The 22,413-nt window shown below is 37.3% G+C and overlaps 1 protein-coding gene across 2 annotated transcripts in view; it reads left to right on the forward strand.

The window, feature by feature from the left end:
* The window catches only part of gtf2ird1 (GTF2I repeat domain containing 1), a 115,090-nt gene that overhangs the window by 37,270 nt on the left and 55,407 nt on the right, over positions 1 to 22,413 (forward strand). Inside the window, exons 2-6 of one of the 2 annotated variants that reach the window (XM_051930776.1) lie at positions 8,615 to 8,731; positions 12,081 to 12,222; positions 13,033 to 13,206; positions 17,104 to 17,287; positions 19,274 to 19,569. In XM_051930776.1, coding sequence (XP_051786736.1) covers positions 8,615 to 8,731; positions 12,081 to 12,222; positions 13,033 to 13,206; positions 17,104 to 17,287; positions 19,274 to 19,569 — 913 coding nt within the window. Of the gene's footprint in view, positions 1 to 8,608; positions 8,732 to 12,080; positions 12,223 to 13,032; positions 13,207 to 17,103; positions 17,288 to 19,273; positions 19,570 to 22,413 lie in introns of both variants that reach the window. The other variant, XM_051930777.1, reaches the window with a different exon arrangement.

Genomic DNA, 22,413 nt, shown 5'->3' on the forward strand with positions numbered 1-22,413 from the left:
CATGAACAGTAAGAAATGTTGAGACAGATTATGTCAAGTGTGCAAGGACAGCACCCCAATTCAAACGTTACGTTCCTATGCAGCCTTTTGAGACTTGTAAATAAATATAAATATAAATCATATTAGTAATGAAGATCTTGACATACCAGTGGTTTACTGTAAGAAATCAATCTGTGGTGCTTTAAACCTGTGGCTGTGTTTAAGTAGGAGACTCTATGTTGCGAAGGAGAGGAGGAAGACAAAATTGAGTGTTGTTATAAACAATGGTGCATATTCTTTCTGTGACACACAAACACTGAGGTCTTTCAGCCAATGAATTATTCAGCAAATGTCTATAAATGAACACACTTCCTTTATATCTACAGCAACATGTCTTCATAATACCTCACTTGTGACTGTGAAAGCCAAGTCAGAAGTTTTCTTTATTTTTAGTTGTTTTGGTGTGTATTTCAAAAAGGGTTTGTTGTTTGTAAAAATAATAAAATAATATATTTAATGAGCTTCTGTAACAAGCCAAATTTTGATCTATCTATCAACCTCTGTGTGAACTGAATTGCAGTATGGTTGCAAGTGGTGATTTAAAGATTTTCTGATCAGATGTGTTTGGAAGATCGTGCAAATATTGAATGTTTTACTTTTTTTATTATTTTAGATAGAGAGGACTTTATTTGTCCCCAGGCATAGTGATGTCATGGTATCAGAATATTTATATATACATTTATATTATATTTATATACATCAAGAGCCTTTTGAACCAGAAGAAAAGGGCTTTTAAAGACAGTGATCAGCATGAGCTCAAGCGCGTGCAGAAGGAACTCAGAGTCCAGCTCAGGGCGGCGAAGGAGCAGTACAGGAGAAAGCTGGAGCAGAAGTTGCAGAATAACAGCATGAAGGAAGTGTGGGATGGGATGAAGATCATCACTGGCTGCAGCTCGAAGCGGGGTACCACCATCGAGAGAGACGTGAAGAGAGCAAACCAAATGAACAACTTCTTCAACAGGTTTGACCACCCTAACCCACTCTCACTCTCACCTCGGAGTACTGCACCCTCCACACATCCTTCTGCTGATACCAGCATAGGAGAGACATCCCCACCCATAATTACAACAGCGTAAGTGAGCAAAGAGCTGAGGAGACTTCGTGCCAGCAAAGCAGCGGGTCCAGATGGAGTATCGCCATGACTGCTGAAGGTCTGTGCATCGGAGCTGGGGGGTCCTCTACAGCGCATCTTCAACCTGAGCCTGGAACAGGGCAGAGTCCCGAGGCTTTGGAAAACATCTTGTATCACCCCATTCCCAAAGGTATCACGTCCTAGTGAGCTGAATGACTTTCGGCCTGTTGCTCTGACATCACATGTGATGAAGACCATGGAGAGGCTGCTGCTTCACCACCTTAGGCCACAGGTTCAACACGTCCTTGACTCTCTGCAGTTTGCATATCAGGAGAAGGTGGGAGCGGAGGATGCCATCATCTATATGCTACACCGATCCCTCTCTCACTTGGACAGAGGCAGTGGTGCTGTAAGAATTATGTTTCTAGACTTCTTTAGTGCCTTCAACACAATCCAACCTCTGCTCCTTAGGGACAAGCTGACAGAGATGGGATTAGATTCATACCTGGTGGCATGGATCGTGGACTATCTTAAAGACAGACCTCAGTATGTGCGTCTTGGGAACTGCACGTCTGACATTGTGGTCAGCAACACAGGAGCGCCACAAGGGACTATACTTTCTCCGGTCCTGTTCAGCCTATATACATCGGACTTCCAATACAACTCGGAGTCCTGCCATGTGCAAAAATTCGCTGATGACACTGCTATCGTGGGCTGCATCAGGAATGGGCTGGAGGATGAGTATAGGGACCTAATCAATGACTTTGTTAAATGGTGCGACTCAAACCACCTACAACTGAACACCAGCAAAACCAAAGAGTTGGTGGTGGATTTTAGGAGGCCCAGACCCCTCATAGACCCAGTGATCATCAGAGGTGACTGTGCGCAGATGGTGCAGACCTATAAATATCTGGGAGTGCAGCTGGATGATAAATTAGACTGGACTGCCAATACTGATGCGCTGTGCAAGAAAGGACAGAGCCGACTATACTTCCTTAGAAGGCTGGCGTCCTTCAACATCTGCAATAAGATGCTGCAGATGTTCTATCAGACAGTTGTGGCGAGCGCCCTCTTCTATGCGGTGGTGTGCTGGGGAGGCAGCATTAAGAGGAAAGACGCCTCACGCCTGGACAAACTGGTGAGGAAGGCAGGCTCTATTGTTGGCATGGAGCTGGACAGTTTAACATCTGTGGCAGAGCGAAGGGCGCTCAGCAGGCTCCTATCAATTATGGAGAATCCACTGCATCCACTAAATAGTATCATCTCCAGACAGAAGAGCAGCTTCAGCGACAGACTGCTGTCACTGTCCTGCTCCACTGACAGATTGAGGAGATCGTTCCTCCCCCAAACTATGCGACTCTTCAATTCCACCCAGGGGTGTAAACGTTAACATTTAACATTATACAAAGTTATTGTCTGTTTTTCACCTGCATTATCATTCTTTAATTTAATATTATTTATTGTCATTATGCTGCTGCTGGAGAATGTGAATTTCCCATTGGGATTAATAAAGTATCTATCTATCTATCTATCTATCTATCTATCTATATTTGATACCAATACCAGTGAAATTTTACAGTAATTAATACCTTTCGATAACACACCAAAAACAGAAATTCATGGCTTTTTATTAAAGTTCATCCATTTATTGAAGTGAACAGTGTTGTGCCTTTTTCTGTGATATAATATAAAATATATAAATACTAACAGTAACAGCTTTAAAATACTGGTATATCCATCAAGTAGTTCCCTAACTACAATTTTAGTAAACAAGTACTGGCATTCAGAAATACCAAAATACAATGCATGGCTTGAACTTTAATTTGTGTCAGAGATGGGAATCCCCCTAGTGTAACACCAAATGGGATTTAGAATCTTGGGGGGATTTCCACATCGGGTGTATAAAGAATGTTATCATCATAAACTACCTGGTTTATCTTAGCATGTGCATATTCTAAATTTATTCTTACAGTTTCTGTGTAGTATCTGAAAACTACTACTTAAAATCCATAGTAAATATAAAAATTCAAACATTATTACTGTATGTTTGTGCTGTTGAGTTAGTGAATTCCAGGGTAATTCCATTTATACAAACTCTCTTTAAAGCTATTTTGCAACAACATGCTTTTAAAGTCTGGTTTGTCAGTGAACCACTCTGTTCATTTTGTAACATTTGTAATTGTAAGATTTTATATTTGCATTATTAGTTTATTAAAAATATTACTGACAAGAGTAAAATTTAACGGACGAGTCAAATTAATTCAAATTTCAGAATCTCATGGGGATTCCAAATCTGTGTCTCATTCATTCATTTATTTATTTACATTTGTCCCAACACTTTAAAGCTTCTTGAATGAAATCAAAGGTGTTATTTTTACATGAATCCTTTATTTCAGAACTCCTGTTAAATAGCCTTTGTTTTGACATTTTCAAGATTTCTTATGTGAGTGATCACCTTAAATTTCTTATACCAGAATTAGAAAATTAACTGGGCTGTCATTACCTGTACTCAATAAATATGTAACTGTGTGGCAGCATTACATTCTCCAATGTACCATTCGAATATATGTGCTTTCACTTGAGGGTTATACCAATGAATGGTAGTTTGCCTTCCAAAGCCAAATGAAAGATACAAATTCAGTGTTTGCCGATTTGTATTTAACAATGAAGTATGTTGTTTTATGTGTGTTACTAAGTGCGTGTTTCTGCAATTATGTGTCTCTGTTAATATTTTACATGTTGTATTAATAGGGAGATGTTCCTTGTCCTTCAAAGCATTGACACACTAAATGCATTTTACTTTGGTATTAACAAATCGAGCAACTTGTGCCATCACAAGAGTAGACAAGCCACAAAGGCACTTCGTTTGAGTCTTGCCTCAGTGCTTACTTGTTAGCGCTGGCAGTTCTCCCACATTCCGTAGTCCTATATGTGTAACTGTGGATGTGTGGGAGGTCGCCCTCCTCAATCCACACCATCAAACTGCATGTGAACTGGATGGATACCTGAAATGATGGACATTTGTAAAAGTGCTCTCTACAATTGGAGAATGAATGTAAATGAATTTATCAGGACTTTGAAGAACACTATTAAAAGTGATAAATCATAGTTAATCATTTCACCTCCTCTTACAAATATACGACAATGCACATTAAACTGTTGCACCTCTTTTGATTGGTAATATTTTTTAGCTTTCAAAGCTTGCACAGATCTGTTTCTGATCTATTTCCATAATGATGTAAAAGTGGCAATAGTGTCAACCTAAGTGTATGTGTTTTGCTTTTATTATTATTATTATTGTAAGTATGATTCCTGCAGTTGCATGCTAAAATTCTCCTTTGTGAGCACAATGCATTTCCAGAAATGACTTCTGTTTTTCTTTTCAACATGTGTTGATGCGGCGCTGTAGCATCACCATTGCAAGCCATTATTTGTATGTAGTTGTTTTTTTTTTTTTTGTATTGATTTTATTGTAATCATTCCATACAAATAGATCAATTTTTACAAAAACATAGGATTGAAAACAAATCAACCCCCACCCCTGAGAAAGAGAGCATGGCCAACGGAATAAAACTTAAAGCTAGTAAAAATAAATAAATTGATGAGTTTAATAGGCGGATAAAGGAAGAGAATCTACTTCCTTAGTGCTTTAAGAGCTTATTCTAAAATATTATTGATTAGATCCTGCCAGGTTTTGAAAAAGTTCTGCACAGATTTTCTAACTGAGAATGTAATTTTTTCCAATTTCAAATACTGTAGTATAAAACATCAGTTACCCACTGACTTTAAAGAGGAGAGTTAGGATTCTTCCAGTTTAGCAGAAAAAATCTATGTGCCAATAGTGTACTGAAGGCAGTCACAGTTTGTTTGTCCTTCTCCACTTTAAGCCCATCTGGAAAAACACCAAACACACCTGTTAATGGGTTAGGAGGGATTGTGACACCAGGGCTGTCTGAAAGGCACTTAAAAATTTTGGTCCAGAATGATGTTAATTTGGTGCAGGCCCAAAACATGTGACCCAGTGAGGCTGGAGCTTGATTACAGCTATCACAGGTTGGACTTTGCCCTAAAAACATTTTGGACAATTTTAAGCAAGACAGATGTGCTCGATATATAATTTTGAGTTGAATAATTGTATGCTTTGCGCATATGGAGCTCAAATGAATTCTCTGCATTGCTCCCTTCCACTCCTTTTCTGATATGTTGAGTGAGAGGTCATATTCCCATTGTCCTCTTGGATCTTTCAAAGGGAGGGACTGTAAAATAATTTTATATACTGTATTGCAGAAATGCTGTGTGAGTCTTCGAAACTGAGCAATATTTTTCCAGCATAGAGGAAGGTGGGAGATGGGGAAAATCGGGCAGGTTCTGTTTAACAAAGTTTCTAATTTGAAGATAATGAAAGAAATGTGTTGCTGGAAAATTAAATTTGGAATGTAATTGTTCATAGGATGCAAAGATGTTGTCTATATAAAGATCTCTAAGCAATTTAATCCCAAATGTTTTCCAGATATTAAAAACTGCATATGTTTGCGAGGGTTGAAAAAGGTGGTTCTCATGCAGAGGTGCCACAGATAAAAGATTGTCCATCTTAAAATGCTTTCTACATTGGTTACATATTCTGAGTGAGTGAAGCACAATTGGGTTATTAGTATACTAGTCATTTAGCCTGTTACAATAACGGGTGCTAGAACAGTAGTGCATAAACATTAGTAGGAACAGTCTATATTAAATGGCAAGGGACTTTGACCTCATTCTTTTTGTTGGTCGTATTTTTCTTTCTTTCAGCCTTTCTTTTGTTGATGTTTACTTGCTGAGCTGACCGTTCTTCGTGGGCTGCCGCCGTGTATTGTGTGTCTTTAATTTTCTGTGACAGTAATACTGTCTTGTACGGCTCTATTCAATAAGGGCGCGTAGATAATTTAGTTCAAATGGCTCTGGAATATGTGAAGAGCAACAGGTGCAGATCTTTATTTACGCGCGCCTTTATTCGCTGCGCCCAATTGAGGTCGTCTTTTTGAGGCTCGCCTTTTTGTGCGCGCCCTTATTGAAGGATACCGTCTTGTACGTCCGCTGGCTTGTACGTCCGTAATATACCTTTAATTTTCTCTGGCGGTAATACAGGCGTGCGTGTCGGTAATATGCCTTTAATCTCCTCTGACAGTAATACTGGCTTGTATGTGGCTGTAATATGCATCACTGTATTGTGTACCTTTAATTTCTTCTCGCATTAATACTGGTTTCTATTTCCGTAAAACGCCTCTAACTTTCTCTGACAGTAATATCGCGCATAGCACCGTGCCCCACGCATGCGCACTTCACCAGAAGACACCCACACACGGACACCTGGACGCACATAGGGATTTTATATATATATAGATTGGCGATAACTTGCATTTATTGGGGCGCAAAGCAGGGAATATAAAGAAGTACTGCAGGATTTTATCTCTATTGCAGACCAAGCCTGTGTATGTTCATCTATATGTGTCCATGTCCAGGTTTTTATAGCTTGTATGTTTGCTGCCCAGTAATAAAACTGAAAGTTAGGTAGAGCCATGCCACCTTCTGCCTTAGGTCTTTGTAGAGTCGCTCTTTGGATATGTGGATGTTTTAAGTTCCAAATAAATGAGGTTATGGTTGAATCTAATTGATTAAAGAATGATTTATTGATGTATATTGGAATGTTTTGAAATAAAAAGAGAAGCTTAGGAAGGATATTCATCTTAACAACGTTAATTCTTCCAGCTAGAGTGAGATGAAGGGTTGACCATCTATGCAAGTCTTACTAAATTTTTTCCATATAGACGGCGAAATTTTGTTGATGAAGAGCTTTATGTTCACTTGTGATCTTTACCCCTAGGTATTTAAACTGATCTGCAATAATAAAAGGGAAGGTGTATGTAGTTTTTACTCACTTTTTTCACGTTTTATTGTGCCTTCCAAAGTAATTTGTCTACTTGCAGTCATACATGAGCACAGTAGTGACTCTTCGTACAGCCAATACTGTAAAAAAGCTGCTAAAGTAACGTTATGGACATTTGGTACCGAATTAGTACTGGAGTATCGGTTCTTATGACATATCAACCAGGAAAAAATTTGGCTTTTAACTGAAGTGCATTGCATAAGTAAAAAAAGACACACAAACACACACACTATGGCCTGAACACACACCAGAAAGACTAAAAAGAAAGAAAATTTAAAGAGAGAAAAACTGACTTGGCAGTCACAGGCGTATTGCTTTTGATAAGGAACCCCAGTAGTGTTTCTTGACACACTTCTGCTGAATAATTCATTGGATGAAAGTCCTCAGTGTTGGTGCATCAGAGAGAGAATGTGCAGCATTGTTCATAATGACACTCAGTTTTGTTTTCGTTCTCTCCTTCGCTATGACCTCTATGGGTCCAGAATGCATTCTATAACTGTGCTTGCCCTTCTAATTATCTTGTTGATTCTATGAGCCTCTCTTGAAGTGAAGTTACCGATCCCAGCACTGGCCATCACAGAGATCTCAAATACATGAAGGATGTCATCACCCTCATTAAAGGAACACAGTCTCCTAAGACAAAATACTCTTGTTATGCCTTGGTTGCCTGTAGCTAGCATACTCCCTTGATATCAACAGTTCTAGATCGAGATGGACTCAGATGAATGAAGACATATCACAGCAACCATACACGCAAAAGAGCAGTGCAAAAATCTCAAAAAATAAATAAACAAATCAATATAAAACTGTCCAGTGAGGAAGTTAAAATTCAATAAATATTAATTAGAGATAATCCATTAAAACCAAGAATAAATCAGGCAGGATCAGCCCTTGTCTTTATAGCAGTGCTGCCTAATCTCCTTTCTCTTGTTTTGCTCCACTACCCCATCTTCTGGGTATAATCTGTAATCAACAGAGCAAGAGCCCAGATGAGGGAGAGCTGTCTTAGCCACTTGTGAGCTCATCAAACATAATTAGCCAGTTCCCTCATAAAGAATTTCCACAGCCACACAGCTCTTCTCCCGTACACCTACACTCTTAGGGTTTGTGCTGCCACATTGCTTTTATTTTAAAGGAAAATTTCCATCACCACGGACCTCTGTCTCAATACACCACAAGCCTGCTCTTTCTTATATTATTCCTATGTGTTCAAACACCAGTCAAACCTGTCATTGATTTGAACCCACAAGTATTTGTCGATGACCACTCCTCGAATAGTGACCAGATATAGAGTCTCTTTGGTGTGGCGAAGGTCAATAACCAGTTCCTAGGTTTTGTTGATGTTAAGTTGCAGATAATTCTTTATGCACAAAGAAACTAAAGTTCTCTACCTGACACCTATACTCTGTCCCTTATCGAGTACACTCCATAAATGCAGAATCATCTGAGAATTTCTGCAAGTGATATTCCTGGTGCAATACACTCTAAATATTATGGTTATTTAAAAATGATTTTAAGTTTACATCTAATGGTGATTCTATCTCTCTCTCTCTTTTTTTTCTTTCTCTCTACAGACCAAGATGGCACAACCAAGAAAAGAAGGAGTCCGTCCCAACCCTAGGACTGAGTCACGTATCATAAACTTTGCTGGGAAGCAGGAGATCCTTGCAAGCTTGGTTTCAGCTCTTGACTCCGTGGTTAGTAATGTTTTTTTCTTTGAAATTTTGTTTTTCTGATACTTAAAATTGAGCAGCCAAGAGTGAATAAATAAATGTTTTGCTTCATGATACCATTCTGCTTTACACCAACTGAGTACTTAAGATCGCATTACAGTCCAAGCCCTCAATGGTGAACCATGTGCAATATATAATGTGTACCCCAGTAAAGAATGAATATGAGCTTCAAAGCCTGTTACTGATAAGGTTTTTCATGCAGCAAAATAAATACAGTTTTTGGTATTTGTAGCATATAATACAAGAAGCAGGGTAACACAGAGTCTTTAAAAAAGTTTTTTTACTGTACTAAAATCTGCAGTAGTCCCCACTTGCTTGTACAGTGTTGTGTGCATTCTCTGTTTAGATTCACGCTAGTTTTGTAGGCCAATTTGGCTCCTGTGGTGCATGCATAGCTTTTCTCAGTGATCAGGATGTAGCAGCACAATTTCTTGGCTTTGTGCTTGTCATTTGAGCAGCTTGGTAATTAGGATGAAAGGGAGATTTTTTTTTTTTTATCCAGTTGTCCTAAATGTTATATCACAAAGCACTTCCTGGCTTTCTCAGGCAGTTGGCAGTGAATGTATCTTCTCATTTCCATCCTGATTGTTTATATCTGTTTACAGTATCTGTTTTGGCCTTCCTGCTGCTCTTTGCGATTTGCTGGCACAGAATTGCCTGGGGCACGTCAATTGAAGGGATCTGATTAGGAAGAAGTCTGTAAACATCAGAAAGCAGATGGGTGGCATGGTTATCATAATTCACCAGTAGTGGGTGTTCAGTGATCAATGTACAATTAATTTCTGTCTTGTGCTTCTTATTTTAGTTAGAAAAACATTTTTCCTCCACAAACACCAGAGAATAAGCATTGAAAACATATTGGAATGTGAACATAAAATTGGTTGTCATTTCTTATTTAAATTTACTAGTTCAATTTTTCCTATTTTGTACTGCACTTATCTTATTCCTTGTGGTGCTTTTCAAGACATGCAATGTGGAATGTGCCAAGCCATAAAATATTTTATAGTGTCCTGATTAATGAATAGATTTAGTGTTATGCTGTGGCAAGAATTTATTTAGCAGAAATCTTTTCTTTTCAAAAAGAAATACTCACAAACTAACTCAAGAAAGGTTACACCAAAGCCTTCCAGCACTCCACATTCAAGTAAATTGTTGCTGTAAAGACATGTAAAGAGTTTTGTTGAATAAACTTAGATTTTTAAGAGCGATTGTAAGTGTAACTAATTGATAGTGGACTGTTCTAATCTTTACATTTTCTTAAAACTGAAAACTTAATTGTTAGTTCAAAGCTAATAGTGAAATAGTTTTTTTTCTTTCTTGTATCTGATGATAGTATTATTAGGAAAAAAAACTTCTTGCAACGAGAGCTGCTGGGCTCCCAGGATTTAGACTCCAGTATGTTGTCACCTATTGAGTTGCCAGTTGCTTCTGCATTCCCTTATTTTATACTTCTGTAAAGGGTTCACATAAAATTAAACATGTATGTTTAAAATATGTGTATAGCATCAAATATACATAACATTCTGAAACCCACCCTCCAATTCAGTGTCTTGTGGGGCCAAATCCTATTCCAACAGAAATGGATGCAAAGCAGGAAGCAGCCCTGAACAGGCACAAGTCCACTGCAGTGCAGAGTTAAGTGCTCACCCAGACTTAACCTACCTACTTAACCTGCACATCTTTGCAGTTGTGAGGGGAAAAACACAACAAGCAGGCATAAAATTAAAATCCAGTGTCCTGGATCTGCAAAACCTCCATGCTAAGTAGTGCGTGATTTTGCTGCACAACATGAAATACTGCATGTGGTGCTACCTACCATGTTTAGGTTTAGCCAGTAACGGAATCAGTACTATACGTTTTGTGTAGAAGTATGCCAGGCGGTTCAATAATGATTTCAAGTTTTTGAGAAGCCCCTCTCACTTGAGCTTCCATCGTGATTATTGTAAAGAACTTTGCAACCTCTATTAAAAATGGGCTGGCTCTGTGTTTCTATTCCAATTTCCTTTCTTGTTCCATATCTGAAAAACGTTGCAGTTTAACTTATGAATTTCATAAATATTTATCCCTTTCCCCAGTAACACCTCTGCCAGCAACCATATTTAACTTTTCATTCACAGGTCATATGTTTTTCTTTAATCACCACATTTGTCTATATGTTTACAGGAGAGTGAATAGAAGAGTCTGTCTTTTACTGAAATTTTTTTCTGTTTAATAAATTATCTTATTTTCTCATTCTAAATCATCTTTGTTTGCCCTGCTCTGTGCTCCAATCAGTACTAACATCAATCTCAAGTCAAGTCAAGTGGCTTTATTGTCATACCATCCATACAAAGCACTGCAACATACAGTGGTACAAGATTACATTCTCCAGGCACACAGTACAAAACACAGGACAAGTTCAAGACAGGTAAAAAACTATACTATATTAGTGAATAATAAATAATTAAAAATAAAAAAATTAGGTAAGTGAATAGTAATAATTCAAAATAGATAGTAGAAAATACATGATAAATAATAAAAGTAAAACTAACAATACAAAACAATATTGACAAGTGTAACAAATGTACTGCATTTAAATCGCTACTAGGGGCAGATCTGAGGGCAGGGGGGCAGCACAGAGTTCAAAATCCACACCCCTAAAGGGTAGAAGCTTTTGTAGTACCTACCAGCAATCCAGTTGTCCACCATTTACTTAAAATGTAGAATCAGTGTAGGATGCATTTTAATATAGAGAAGCTCTTATCTGTTGCTCCTATACTTAATAATCAACTTTTTCACCCTTCTTAAACCTTCTCAGTTTTTAAGCTATGGAAAGCACAAGGGATTAAGACACTAATAGATCGTTATATGGACAATGTACTTGCATCTTATAAACAAGTACACTCCAAATTTAATTTCCTAGCTACATTGTTTTCTTATATACAAAACTGAATTTTTTTTAAAAATAAACCAAATTTTCACATCTCTCAACTACGTCTATTCCAGAAGTAATATTGGTCAGCCTTGATGAGGGCTCAGACAGTATTTTAACAATATATATAAAATATTTCAAGGAACCTTCTCTTCAGTGATCTGAGGGAACGGTGGGAGAAGGACCTTTTAAGTAACATCTCGGAAAAAGAGAACTCTGCCATCTATAGAACACACTCTAATTCTATTCTACATATTCCATAATTCGACCAAAATCATTCATCAGGCTCTTTAAATTGGAGTATTGGTTATTGTGAAACATCAACTGCTTATAATCAGTGAAAATCAAAATACATTAATACATTTCTGCTTTGACTGATCGGTTGTTTTTCTTTGTTCACAGTGTACTGCGCTATCAAAAGTGAATGCAGAGGTTGCATGTGTCACTGTACATGAAGATAATGTGTTTACCGTGGGCAGCGAGAAAGGGAGAGTCTTCCTAAACACTAGGAAAGAGATCCAATCTGATTTTCACAAGTTCTGCAGTAAGTTCTGCTTCACAAGATGACATCGTAAAAAGTAGCTAGTTACTTGTGAAAGGTTTAGGAAAGTAATGTGACCTCATTGTATGACTTCAGGGTCTTCACATTTTCTCTTTCTCCCCCCACCTCTCTCTCTCCCTCTCTGTCTTTCTGGGTTTTTCTGTGAGCTCTCCAATTCCACTCCAGCTTACCACGTACTTTCAGGTTAATCAAGTTTCTTTGATTGGTGGCTCTAATTTGACTCAGTATGAGGGAGTATGAGTGAGCTGTTACACTAACCAATCCTGTCCAGAATTGTTTCATTCCTTTTGAACATTACTGCCAAGTAGTCTGTGGACCTGCAAACCCTGAACTTGGTAAAGAATGGATGGATATACACTGCAGTTAATACAGTGGGTTCAGAATATTGATAGAACATTATAACATTATATAGGCCACACAAATGAATTCTATATTATAATCTATTGTTTACAGAGTGACCGTAAGGATAGACGTAAACTGTACCAGTCCAAGCTCTTGTTTACCTAAATAACTATGCTGGGCTCTACTAATCTTTGTTTTCTGTCTTTAAATGGTGTCCCTAGCTTTGTCATATTTTTCATAGTGTAACAAGCTAGTAGTGCATTTAGTATATGTGTTGCAATTTTAATCTTAATTATATTAAAAGGCATTCCAGGTTTAGTGCTTATTAGATAAGTGCAGGATTCCCATGAAAGAAGACAATATGAAAATTTCCAGACCTCTCCTAGTGCGATTTTTCTTGGAAGAGATTGTTATTCAACTGAATTAATTTTTTTTTTTTACCTTTTGGAGGAGTTCCTTGCTTAGCCTTCTTGCCTTCAGTGACCAGCACAGCAAAACTACAAGATGAACTGCCAAAACCTACCAAAGAAGGTGTACAAGTGGGACAGCGCTTGCCTGCTGAGCCTCCCTCTGACATTTTTGTTCTGAGGAAGATGGTGGAAGAGGTTTTTAGCGTCCTTTACGGTAAATATTTGTTCCCTTCCAAATAATGCCCTTCTCTTTAAGGCAATTCCAATATCTTTCAGTTAAAAACCAAAACAAGAAAATTGATGAGTCTGGGCAAGAACTTCTTTCTTGATTCTTTAAGCCCCTTCTGAGGAATGTAAACAGTTCCCCAGAACTCCTCATCCCTTTATTTGTCATTGTAGTCGCAATGTTGCCTCTAGTCTTAAAAAACAGTGTAATACATTTTCAACCTTCTCATTTAACCAAAACCTCTCCGGTACAGTTTCTGGTCAAACAATGTCAAAAATCAATTTGGTATTCAAATCTTGACATGGATTCCATTGAACTGGTACTTTATCCAGAGTTAATTCCTACCTTGGGGCTGATGTTGCTATGATAGTCTGACTCTCTGTCATCCTAATATTGGCTTAAGTTGGATTCAGAATGAATAGGTAAGAAGACCATTCACCTATATGAACTAAATGTTCATCTTGGCTTTGCCAGTAAATTAACACCAGCAGTTCAAGTTATATATTTTGGTTTGATGATTTCCACCATAGAAAAACCTTCTTAGCCCTTTTTTTTCTCTTTATTCCATTCTGTTGTGGTACATAAAATCAGCCAGCCGAGCATCTCTTCTGTTTCCGAGGTCCAAAACACCAACTATTCTTATTCCTCATTGCTGCGTTATATACATTCTTCTTCTGGGTGAGTGCTCATTGGTTGACAACTATCATGGAAACCGTGCCATTTCCACAATTTAAGACAAAATCAGACCTGTTAGATTTTGTCAGGCAAGTGGGAGCGAGTCACGGGGTACATCAGACTACGTTATTGGATATCATAGGTATCACACTTCAACTGCCTCCGACTCTTTAAATTAGGTAAATGAAGTGTGCCACTAAAATCACTGTGGTCTAATGTGACATGGCCTTTACCCAATTTGGGGTTTAACTTGGGATAAAACTGGAAGAATTTCCCATTACGGGGAATTAGGCCTTATGAGTAACTAACTGTTTTACCCAGCTTTGCCCAGAAGAGTGATAAAATATTATTTGCATAAAATAAATAAAAACCATATCTAACCATTATGAATTCCTCATCACTTCAGAAAGATGGTGCTACTTAGCTTATTAAGCCTTTTTTCTGGTCAAGATTTTGAAATTGTACTGTGAAATTAAGTGTAAGATTTGGAGAACTGGGAGTATTTTTGCAGCAAACAATAATTCATAGAACAGTAATAATAAATATGTCAATAGTTTAGAAATAAAATTGAAATTTTAAAAAGTATGTAAAATTCACCATAGTTGTAATGTGCATCTCAATCACTGAAAGACAAATGAGGGTTTAGTGGCACACGCTTTCCCTCCACCCTAAGCAGTGCTTTGAAGTGTCCATCCCATTTCACTCCTGCCTTCACAAGACATTTTTTACTCCAGATAAAGCAAGAATCTCATCACAATTGGATCTTCTGCCTTAATATTAATTACCCTAGAGGAAAATTGAATAGGAACTTTGTTTGTCGTAATATAAACATTCAGACAAGAGGGAACATATTTTCTAAACGAGTAACCATTAAAGATCTCATCTTTTTTCAACACACTTAAATATTAAAAAATTCTCCGTAAGTATTGTGGTCAGCTTAAACACCTGAAATTGGCAGGTATTTTTTACAAAATCCTTTTTATTTGTTTTAAAGTTAAAATAACGTCAATATTGTTTTCTGGAGATATTAAGGTTAAAAGGTGCAAAAGTTCAGTGAATAAGGTAAAGTAACGTGAAGTTGTGTTAGTTTTTTTTTTCCTGGATATTTATACATAAAAATCTAAAATGTATTTGCCTAAGTTCTCAGTTACACTGTAAGCTTTGCAGAAACAGGTGTGGTTGTTTTTGTGTGATGCTCAAAAAGACACACAGAAATACAATTTTCCATAGACAGATATTAGGATATAATAACATTAGAAAAATCTAGACAAAGTAGGCCATTCAGCCCAACAAAGCTCGCCAGTCCTATACACTTAATTCTTCTAAAAAAAAAAAAAAAAATCAAGTCGAGTTTTGAAAGTCCCTAAAGTCTTACTGTCTACCACATTACTTGGTAGCTTATTCCAAGTGTCTATAGTAGGGTGGAATGGTGGTTCTGAGACTAGGGATTTGCGCAGGCAATATGAAGGTTGCTGGTTCGAATCCCAGAAATGTCAAAAATGATTCCAATCCATGGAGCCCCTTCAGCAAGGCCCTTAACCTGCAATTGCTCGTTAACCTGCTTCTAGCCCTGCAAGCAGGTCCTCCAACTTGCAGGGAAAATTCAGATATTGGTGACAGCCACTTTAAAAAAAAAACAAAAAAAAACCTCACACTGTTCCATTCCATTCGAACTAGTGTGTTGCTGAGGTGTCACCCATTGCACGGCTGCACAAGGGCCCTAATTTGGGATCCTGAGGTGGTTTATTGTGTGCGCGCTGTTGTTTCCAACTATGTCTCAGTGTTCTTGATGAACTCATTTTAAAGTAACAGTCTCAATTCATTGTACTAATTCTCTTCATAATTTTAAACACTTCAGTCATGTCACCTCTTAATCTTCTTTTGCTTAAACTGAAAAGGGTCAGCTTTTTTAATCTTTCCTCATAATTCAGCCCCAGTAGCCCTGGAATCAGCGTAATTGCTCTTCTCTGGACTTTTTTTTAGCACGTTTATGCCCTTTTTGTAGTTTGGAGACCTAAACTGTACACAGTACTCCAGATGAGACCTCACCAGTGCGTTATAAAGGTTGAGCATAACCTCCTTGAACTTGTATTTCACACATTGTGCTGTATAACCTAACATTTGGTTACCCTTCTTAATGACTTCTGAATGTCTGGCAGTTGATAGTGTAGAGTCCACTATGACTCCTAAGTCCTTCTCATAAGTTGTATTCTCGATTTTCTGACCTCCCATGGTGTACCCAAACCTAACATTTTTGCTTCCTATGTGTAATGCTTGACATTAAATTTCATCTGCCACAAATCAGCCAAAACCTGTATGCTACCAAAGTCCTTCTGTAATGACTTAATGGATTCCAAATTATCTGCCAATCTACCTTTCTTGGTATCATCTGCAGACTTAACCAGCTTGTTACTTAATATTCCTATCCAAATCAATTATACATTTTAAAAATAGCAGCGGCCCTAGCACTGACACCTGTGGAATACCATTCTTAACATCAGACAGTTTTGATAGAGTTTCTCACACCCTCTGCTTCCTGTCTGAGATATATTGTTGCCCTAAAGTTAAGTGCTTACTGAATTACATCATATTAATAAAAATTGATAGCACTGGAAATAATGAAATTGGAAGATCATAAATCAATATTGCATGATTGCATTGTATATAAAAAATGAACATTTTTATCCATTTTGAATATAGTGACTGTTTGTAAAGGTACTATATTTTATATATATATATAATATATATAACACTGTATATTATGAGTACAGTGTTGTTTAAACGAGAGATCACTCCAGAAATACAAAAATATCCTGTGACAATTTAAAATTGACCTCTCCTGATGTTTTTAAAAGATCTATTGTACTTGTATATGTTAGAACCACTTTAATCTATTTGGAAGGAAATGTTTGCTTTTAGCATGTGTTAACCAATGTTTCTATTTTGAACTCATGAAATTGTGACTGAAGCTTGGGGGAGTGGCTAGAATTCTTGTAAGGAGATGATTAGTCTGCTAGGTTTGTGCTCTTTCTGCTGACCAAGAACTTGACTCAGAGCAATATCTCCTATTAAAAAAAGAAAAAAGTATTTCCATAAAGCCAATGCAGTAGTTGATTGTGCTATGTGTTAAATAAAAGATTGTATTTTCTTGAACTACTGTGAAGGATGATTGTGTGTTGTTACTGTGTTTTTATTTTGTTTTTAATAAAGGTGAAGCTGTTGGGAAGACTGGTCTGGTACCTGTGCCTTATGAGCAGATCCTCAAAGATCCAAGCTCTTTGAGTGTTCATGGCCTACCAGAGGGAGTTTTGCTAAAGAAGCCAAGTGAATATGACACCAAAACCTTAATGAAAATCTTGGAGTATAGCAACCGCATTCGATTCACCATCAAAAGGTAATATCAGTTGAAATGTGTTGAAGTGTACAAATCTGCATATTACCAAAGTTTGGTGCAAAATTTGAACAATGCTTGGTTGTGACATGCCCAAATCATGACTATTGTAAGGCTGCATTTTCCTCCGTGGCCAAAAAACTGTAATGCTACCAACACTTTAATTTTGCCTTGCAGCACATGCTTTCTCCGTTTAAATGGAGCAATGTGCTAGATTTGTTGTGATTATATTTTAACAAGTGCATTGTTGTCCAGCATCTTTAAAACATTCTGCCTTTCTCTGAAATGTGCATGCTGATCCCTCCCTAAACAACATTTTATGGCAGCTCCTAGCAAGTTAGTACAGCTCACAAGTTCTCCTAAATCCTTGTGAAGTTAGGAGTCATTTTCTAAATTAGGAAAAATGATAAAATGCTATTACTCCTAAGAACAGGCCCAAATTTGTGTCACTCAGATTTTTTAAACCAGTTAGGACCATTTTCATACTCTGAGATGGTTGATAAATACAGGCACTATTCCAAAACTAGGCCTCATCACTATTATAAGGGTCTGGAAAGAAGATAAGCCAGGCACCAAACTCAAGAAGCAGGGTATACAGCCAGCAAATGCAAAAATAATCCAAACTTATAATTCTAACAAGAAGGGAAAAGGAAATTGTTAAAACCCCTGGCACAAATTAACAAACAAACTTTCTTTATAATCAAATGTTGTATTAATAAAAATATTCATAAAGAAAAACAAGAACAATAAAGGATTAAAGATGGTTTTGTTCACATTCTGCTTTACCTGTTTGGATAACTAAATCAATAATCCAAAGAGTACTTACAGCATTCAGAAAGGGGACAAAATCCAAAATGCAAAAACAAGAAAGAGATGAGCAAACATGAGAGTAAGCCAGTGCCTTAGCACTGGTTCTGGGGTTTTCAAAAGCTTATATGGGGCACAGAGTGGACCCATGGCTGCAACATCAAAGGGCCACATGATGTTAGGTTCCTCACATAAAGAACATTGAAAACAAAATTACACAAATTAAGTACTTTTAAATAAATAACCAATGAATAAAATACACGGGCGGCACGGTGGCGCAGTGGGTAGCGCTGCTGCCTCGCAGTTGGGAGATCTGGGGACCCGGGTTCACTTCCCGGGTCCTCCCTGCGTGGAGTTTGCATGTTCTCCCCGTGTCTGCGTGGGTTTCCTCCGGGCGCTCCGGTTTCCTCCCACAGTCCAAAGACATGCAGGTCAGGTGGATTGGCGATTCTCAATTGGCCCTAGTGTGTGCTTGGTGTGTGGGTGTGTTTGTGTGTGTCCTGCGGTGGGTTGGCGCCCTGCCCGGGATTGGTTCCCTGCCTTGTGCCCTGTGTTGGCTGGGTTTGGCTCCAGCAGACCCCCGTGACCCTGTGTTCGGATTCAGCGGGTTGGAAAATGAATGGCTGGATGGATAAAATACACAAAATACTCATTAAATAATAATAAAATTCAAAAAGATGAAAAAAAAATATTTTTAAAAGCATAAATTACAAAAAACACACAAAAGCTATAAAATAAAGTAGGTAATTATAAAGAAAAGACTAGAGCCAACGATGAAACGCTGGTGACACCAGAATACTACCCCACAAATACTGGACTCTAGTGAGAGTTTGAACTATCTCTTTTTATTCCAAAGAAAATGTGAATCAGTTTAAAACATACTCATCAAGTCTGGGATAGAAAATGTAATAGAGTAGAAAACCAAACCCAAATTAGAAATAAGTCAACCAATGATATCATTTATGTAAATTTGTTAACCAAGCATGCACTGACTGGGCCAACAGCCAAAGCTCAGTATTTCTTGTCTTGGGAATCATATATATAATGTGGGATTTTTTTTTCTAACTAGGCCAATAATGCCTGGCAGCAAAGCAAAATAGTAAAGGCATACAAAGAAAACTTTGTTTACTAACAGTTTTTGTTTTTCTTATTTTCTCTCTTCTATTTTCTGTATTGCTGTAGGCCCATAGAAGAGACCCAGCGGGAGGCAACATCCTCGACTGATTTGAGTAGTTCTTCACCCCCCATCAAGAACCTTCACAACCACACTGCCAAGCTTGCCAATCAAGAGGGAGCATCCAGTAGTCCTTTACCCCCTGCTTTTCTCTATAGAATTCCCCATCCTAACAATGCACAGGGAGAAACTGCTCATGATATGTCCCCCGCTCCTATTGCTGCTGGTCTTGGAGGAGATCCGCAGAGTTCATGGTGTCCAGTTGGGGAGAAGGCTGGAACTGCTAAGGATTGTGCTGATAATGGTATAGAATTTACATTCTCAAATTTTTGTTTTAACTGTACATCATGCAGAAATAGCATTATGGACTTCTGGTAGTGTTACAACACTTGTATTCTTCTGTACTCTTTGAAATCACCTGTAGCCAATAACAACTTTTAGCTGTTCTTTTTAAACCAGATAGCTCACTATTTGAATCACCTATTTAAAAAAAAATGCTTATTATCTGTTTTTAGTTCCTATTTTTGGACTGTGTCGCCCCCTGGTAAGGGGTGAGAAAAAAATCTCTAAAAGTAAGAGTGTGCCTGTATTTACAGTACATAGCTCCTAAATGGGTTTATTTTTATGTTGCCATCTGGGCTGACCACTATTGGAGTAAAGGAGGCCAACAGGCATTCCAAATCTGTATAGATTAACCTTGTCCTCAGTCTTACTCAGACCTGTCACCTGCTGTTACCGTCTTTGGAATGAATGTTTTTTCTAGGGCAGATATAAAACATTTTTTTTCCCCCAATGAAGTTCTTCTCCTCTCTCAGCAGTGAATTTACTAAGGCTTTAAGTTGAAAGGCAACTTACTAAGGCAAAGTATCACTCGCGTGAATTATTGTGCCTAGAGTTAAAGAAGCAGACAAATAAAGTTAGAGTTTAGTAAATATATGTAGATTTTAGTGGGAAGTGAGTAAGCATTCCATAAGGGACTTAAATAATTGCAAGCATAAAATATTTTAATGATTTCTTATGTGTTTTTATTGATTGTGTGAGAGAGACATATAAAATATGTCCTTTAATGTTGTCTTTAATACTTGTCTTTATGTGTTAACGGGGGAAATGTGTCTTTTTGCACAAGTTCTTTAAATAAATAAATACATAACAGGTAGGATAACAAATAAAAAAATATATATTTTCATATATAAATTTAAAACCCCCACCACACCCCACACTGGAGTTACATAAAAGAGAACAGAGTAAAATTAAATTAATATAAAACGCAGGTTGCTAAAGTCCCAGAAGCCCACACATCTGGCTGAGCGAAGGAAAATTGGTAAATTTATATCAAACTGAATCACGAGCTCGCTGTCATCCATGACTTAAACAAGAAAATAGTGTCCTTACACTTACTGACAGTTTGAGCTGGTACCCAATTAATCTGTGCGTATGTCAGTTGTAACAGAACAAGGTTGTAAAAAGAGGACTTCCAGACAGTTCAAGCAACAAGGTCATGATTCTTCCATTGGGAAACTATAAGAACTCTGGCTGCTGTTGTTGCTAGTGAAATAATGTGCTGCCGATAAACAGGGAAAATATAAAAGTTCTAACGTTATCTCCTGACTTCAATTCATTGCATATCATTTCCTATTTGACTTCTCTAATCTTCCAGGTTGTAATTCTGTGTCCTGTGGTATAGACTGGTACATGTTTTTAATTCCTTTCTGTTGTAAATATACTGTTTACAGGGAAGTGCTTCTCCTCAACAACTTACTGTATGTGGTAGCTATGATGTAGCTGTGTTTGTCCGAAATTACCAACGTTCTGCAGCTTTTAGTTTGCTTCATAGGATGATTCAGGCAATAGTGTGACACATGTTACACATACTTCCACAGACAAAATATCTTTGATTTTAAAACTTTTAGTAAAATTTCAAAGCCAGACTGTTCACACAAAAATAGAGAAACATTGATATTAAAGAAGAGCTATGGTTCAAAGAAAGTTAAGGCTTAATTTACTTGTTTCATTTTTCTAAGTTTGGTCATACAGTTGAACTTTAGGCAAGTTAAACACGTTATACATGGTCAGAAAACTATATACCATCCCCTATATGCAACATATCTAACAGTCCATGCTAGTAGCAAGTATTTCTTAACTGGCTTAATTAACACTCTGTTTTACTGATAAAGCAAAGAAAGTTTTACCCCCAGTAAGTTAACAAGAAATAGAAGACTACTGTATATCTCACAGGTGGCGCAGTGGTAGTGCTGCTGCTTTATAAATGTAATGAATTATTATTATTATTATTATTATACCATATTCTAGTTAGCTATAAGAAGCTGATATTCTATTACTGAAATTAAGCTAACATGTATATGAATTTAACATTAAGCATTCTAAGACTGGCTCTTACATATGACTGGAAGGTATTATCTTATTATGTAAAGGTACAGTAACTGAACTGAATAAAAATCCTTGACTTGATAATGGACACTTTGTCAATGTATGCTTTGCTGTTGCATTTAATCATGACTATGCCATTGAATGACTGCTGTTTAGCGTCCTTGCAAATAAATACATACATAAGCTAGCACCTTTTCACATTGGGCTAAGCATGCTTCTCTTCATACATGAAGCTTTTATTTCAAAAGGCATCACCACTGGATTTAGTTGTTGCCTGGAATTACTATTAAACATGAAAACTGATCTGCAGTAACTGTAGTATTTTTACTGTATTATATGGACTACACTAGTATGTATAGTCTCCAGAATATCAGTAAGAGTTTAATCATAAGTCATTTCTTTTGTTTCAGGAGTTTAATAATAATAATAGTAATATCTAATATAATATTTACTATAATTTTTACATTTATAAAGCGCTTTTCTCACTACTTAAAGTGCTCTACGAAAGGAAGACCTGGGATCCGAACCCATGATCTCCTTACTGTGAGGCAGCAGTGCTTCTGCTTTTATAAAAAATAAACAAATAATAAAAATGTGATAGATATTGTTCTGGATGGCAACTTCTGGCTTGTATTTCCAAAGAAATGCTTTGTCTGATCTCTATTATAATGCTCACATTTTAATTAGATAGAACTTTATTTTAATGTTAGACTCCCTGACCTACATTCTGAATCAAATACAAATCCCAAACTCTTAGTGT

The sequence above is a fragment of the Erpetoichthys calabaricus genome, chromosome 8, assembly GCF_900747795.2.
Source record: "Erpetoichthys calabaricus chromosome 8, fErpCal1.3, whole genome shotgun sequence".
Classification (NCBI taxonomy): domain Eukaryota; kingdom Metazoa; phylum Chordata; class Cladistia; order Polypteriformes; family Polypteridae; genus Erpetoichthys; species Erpetoichthys calabaricus.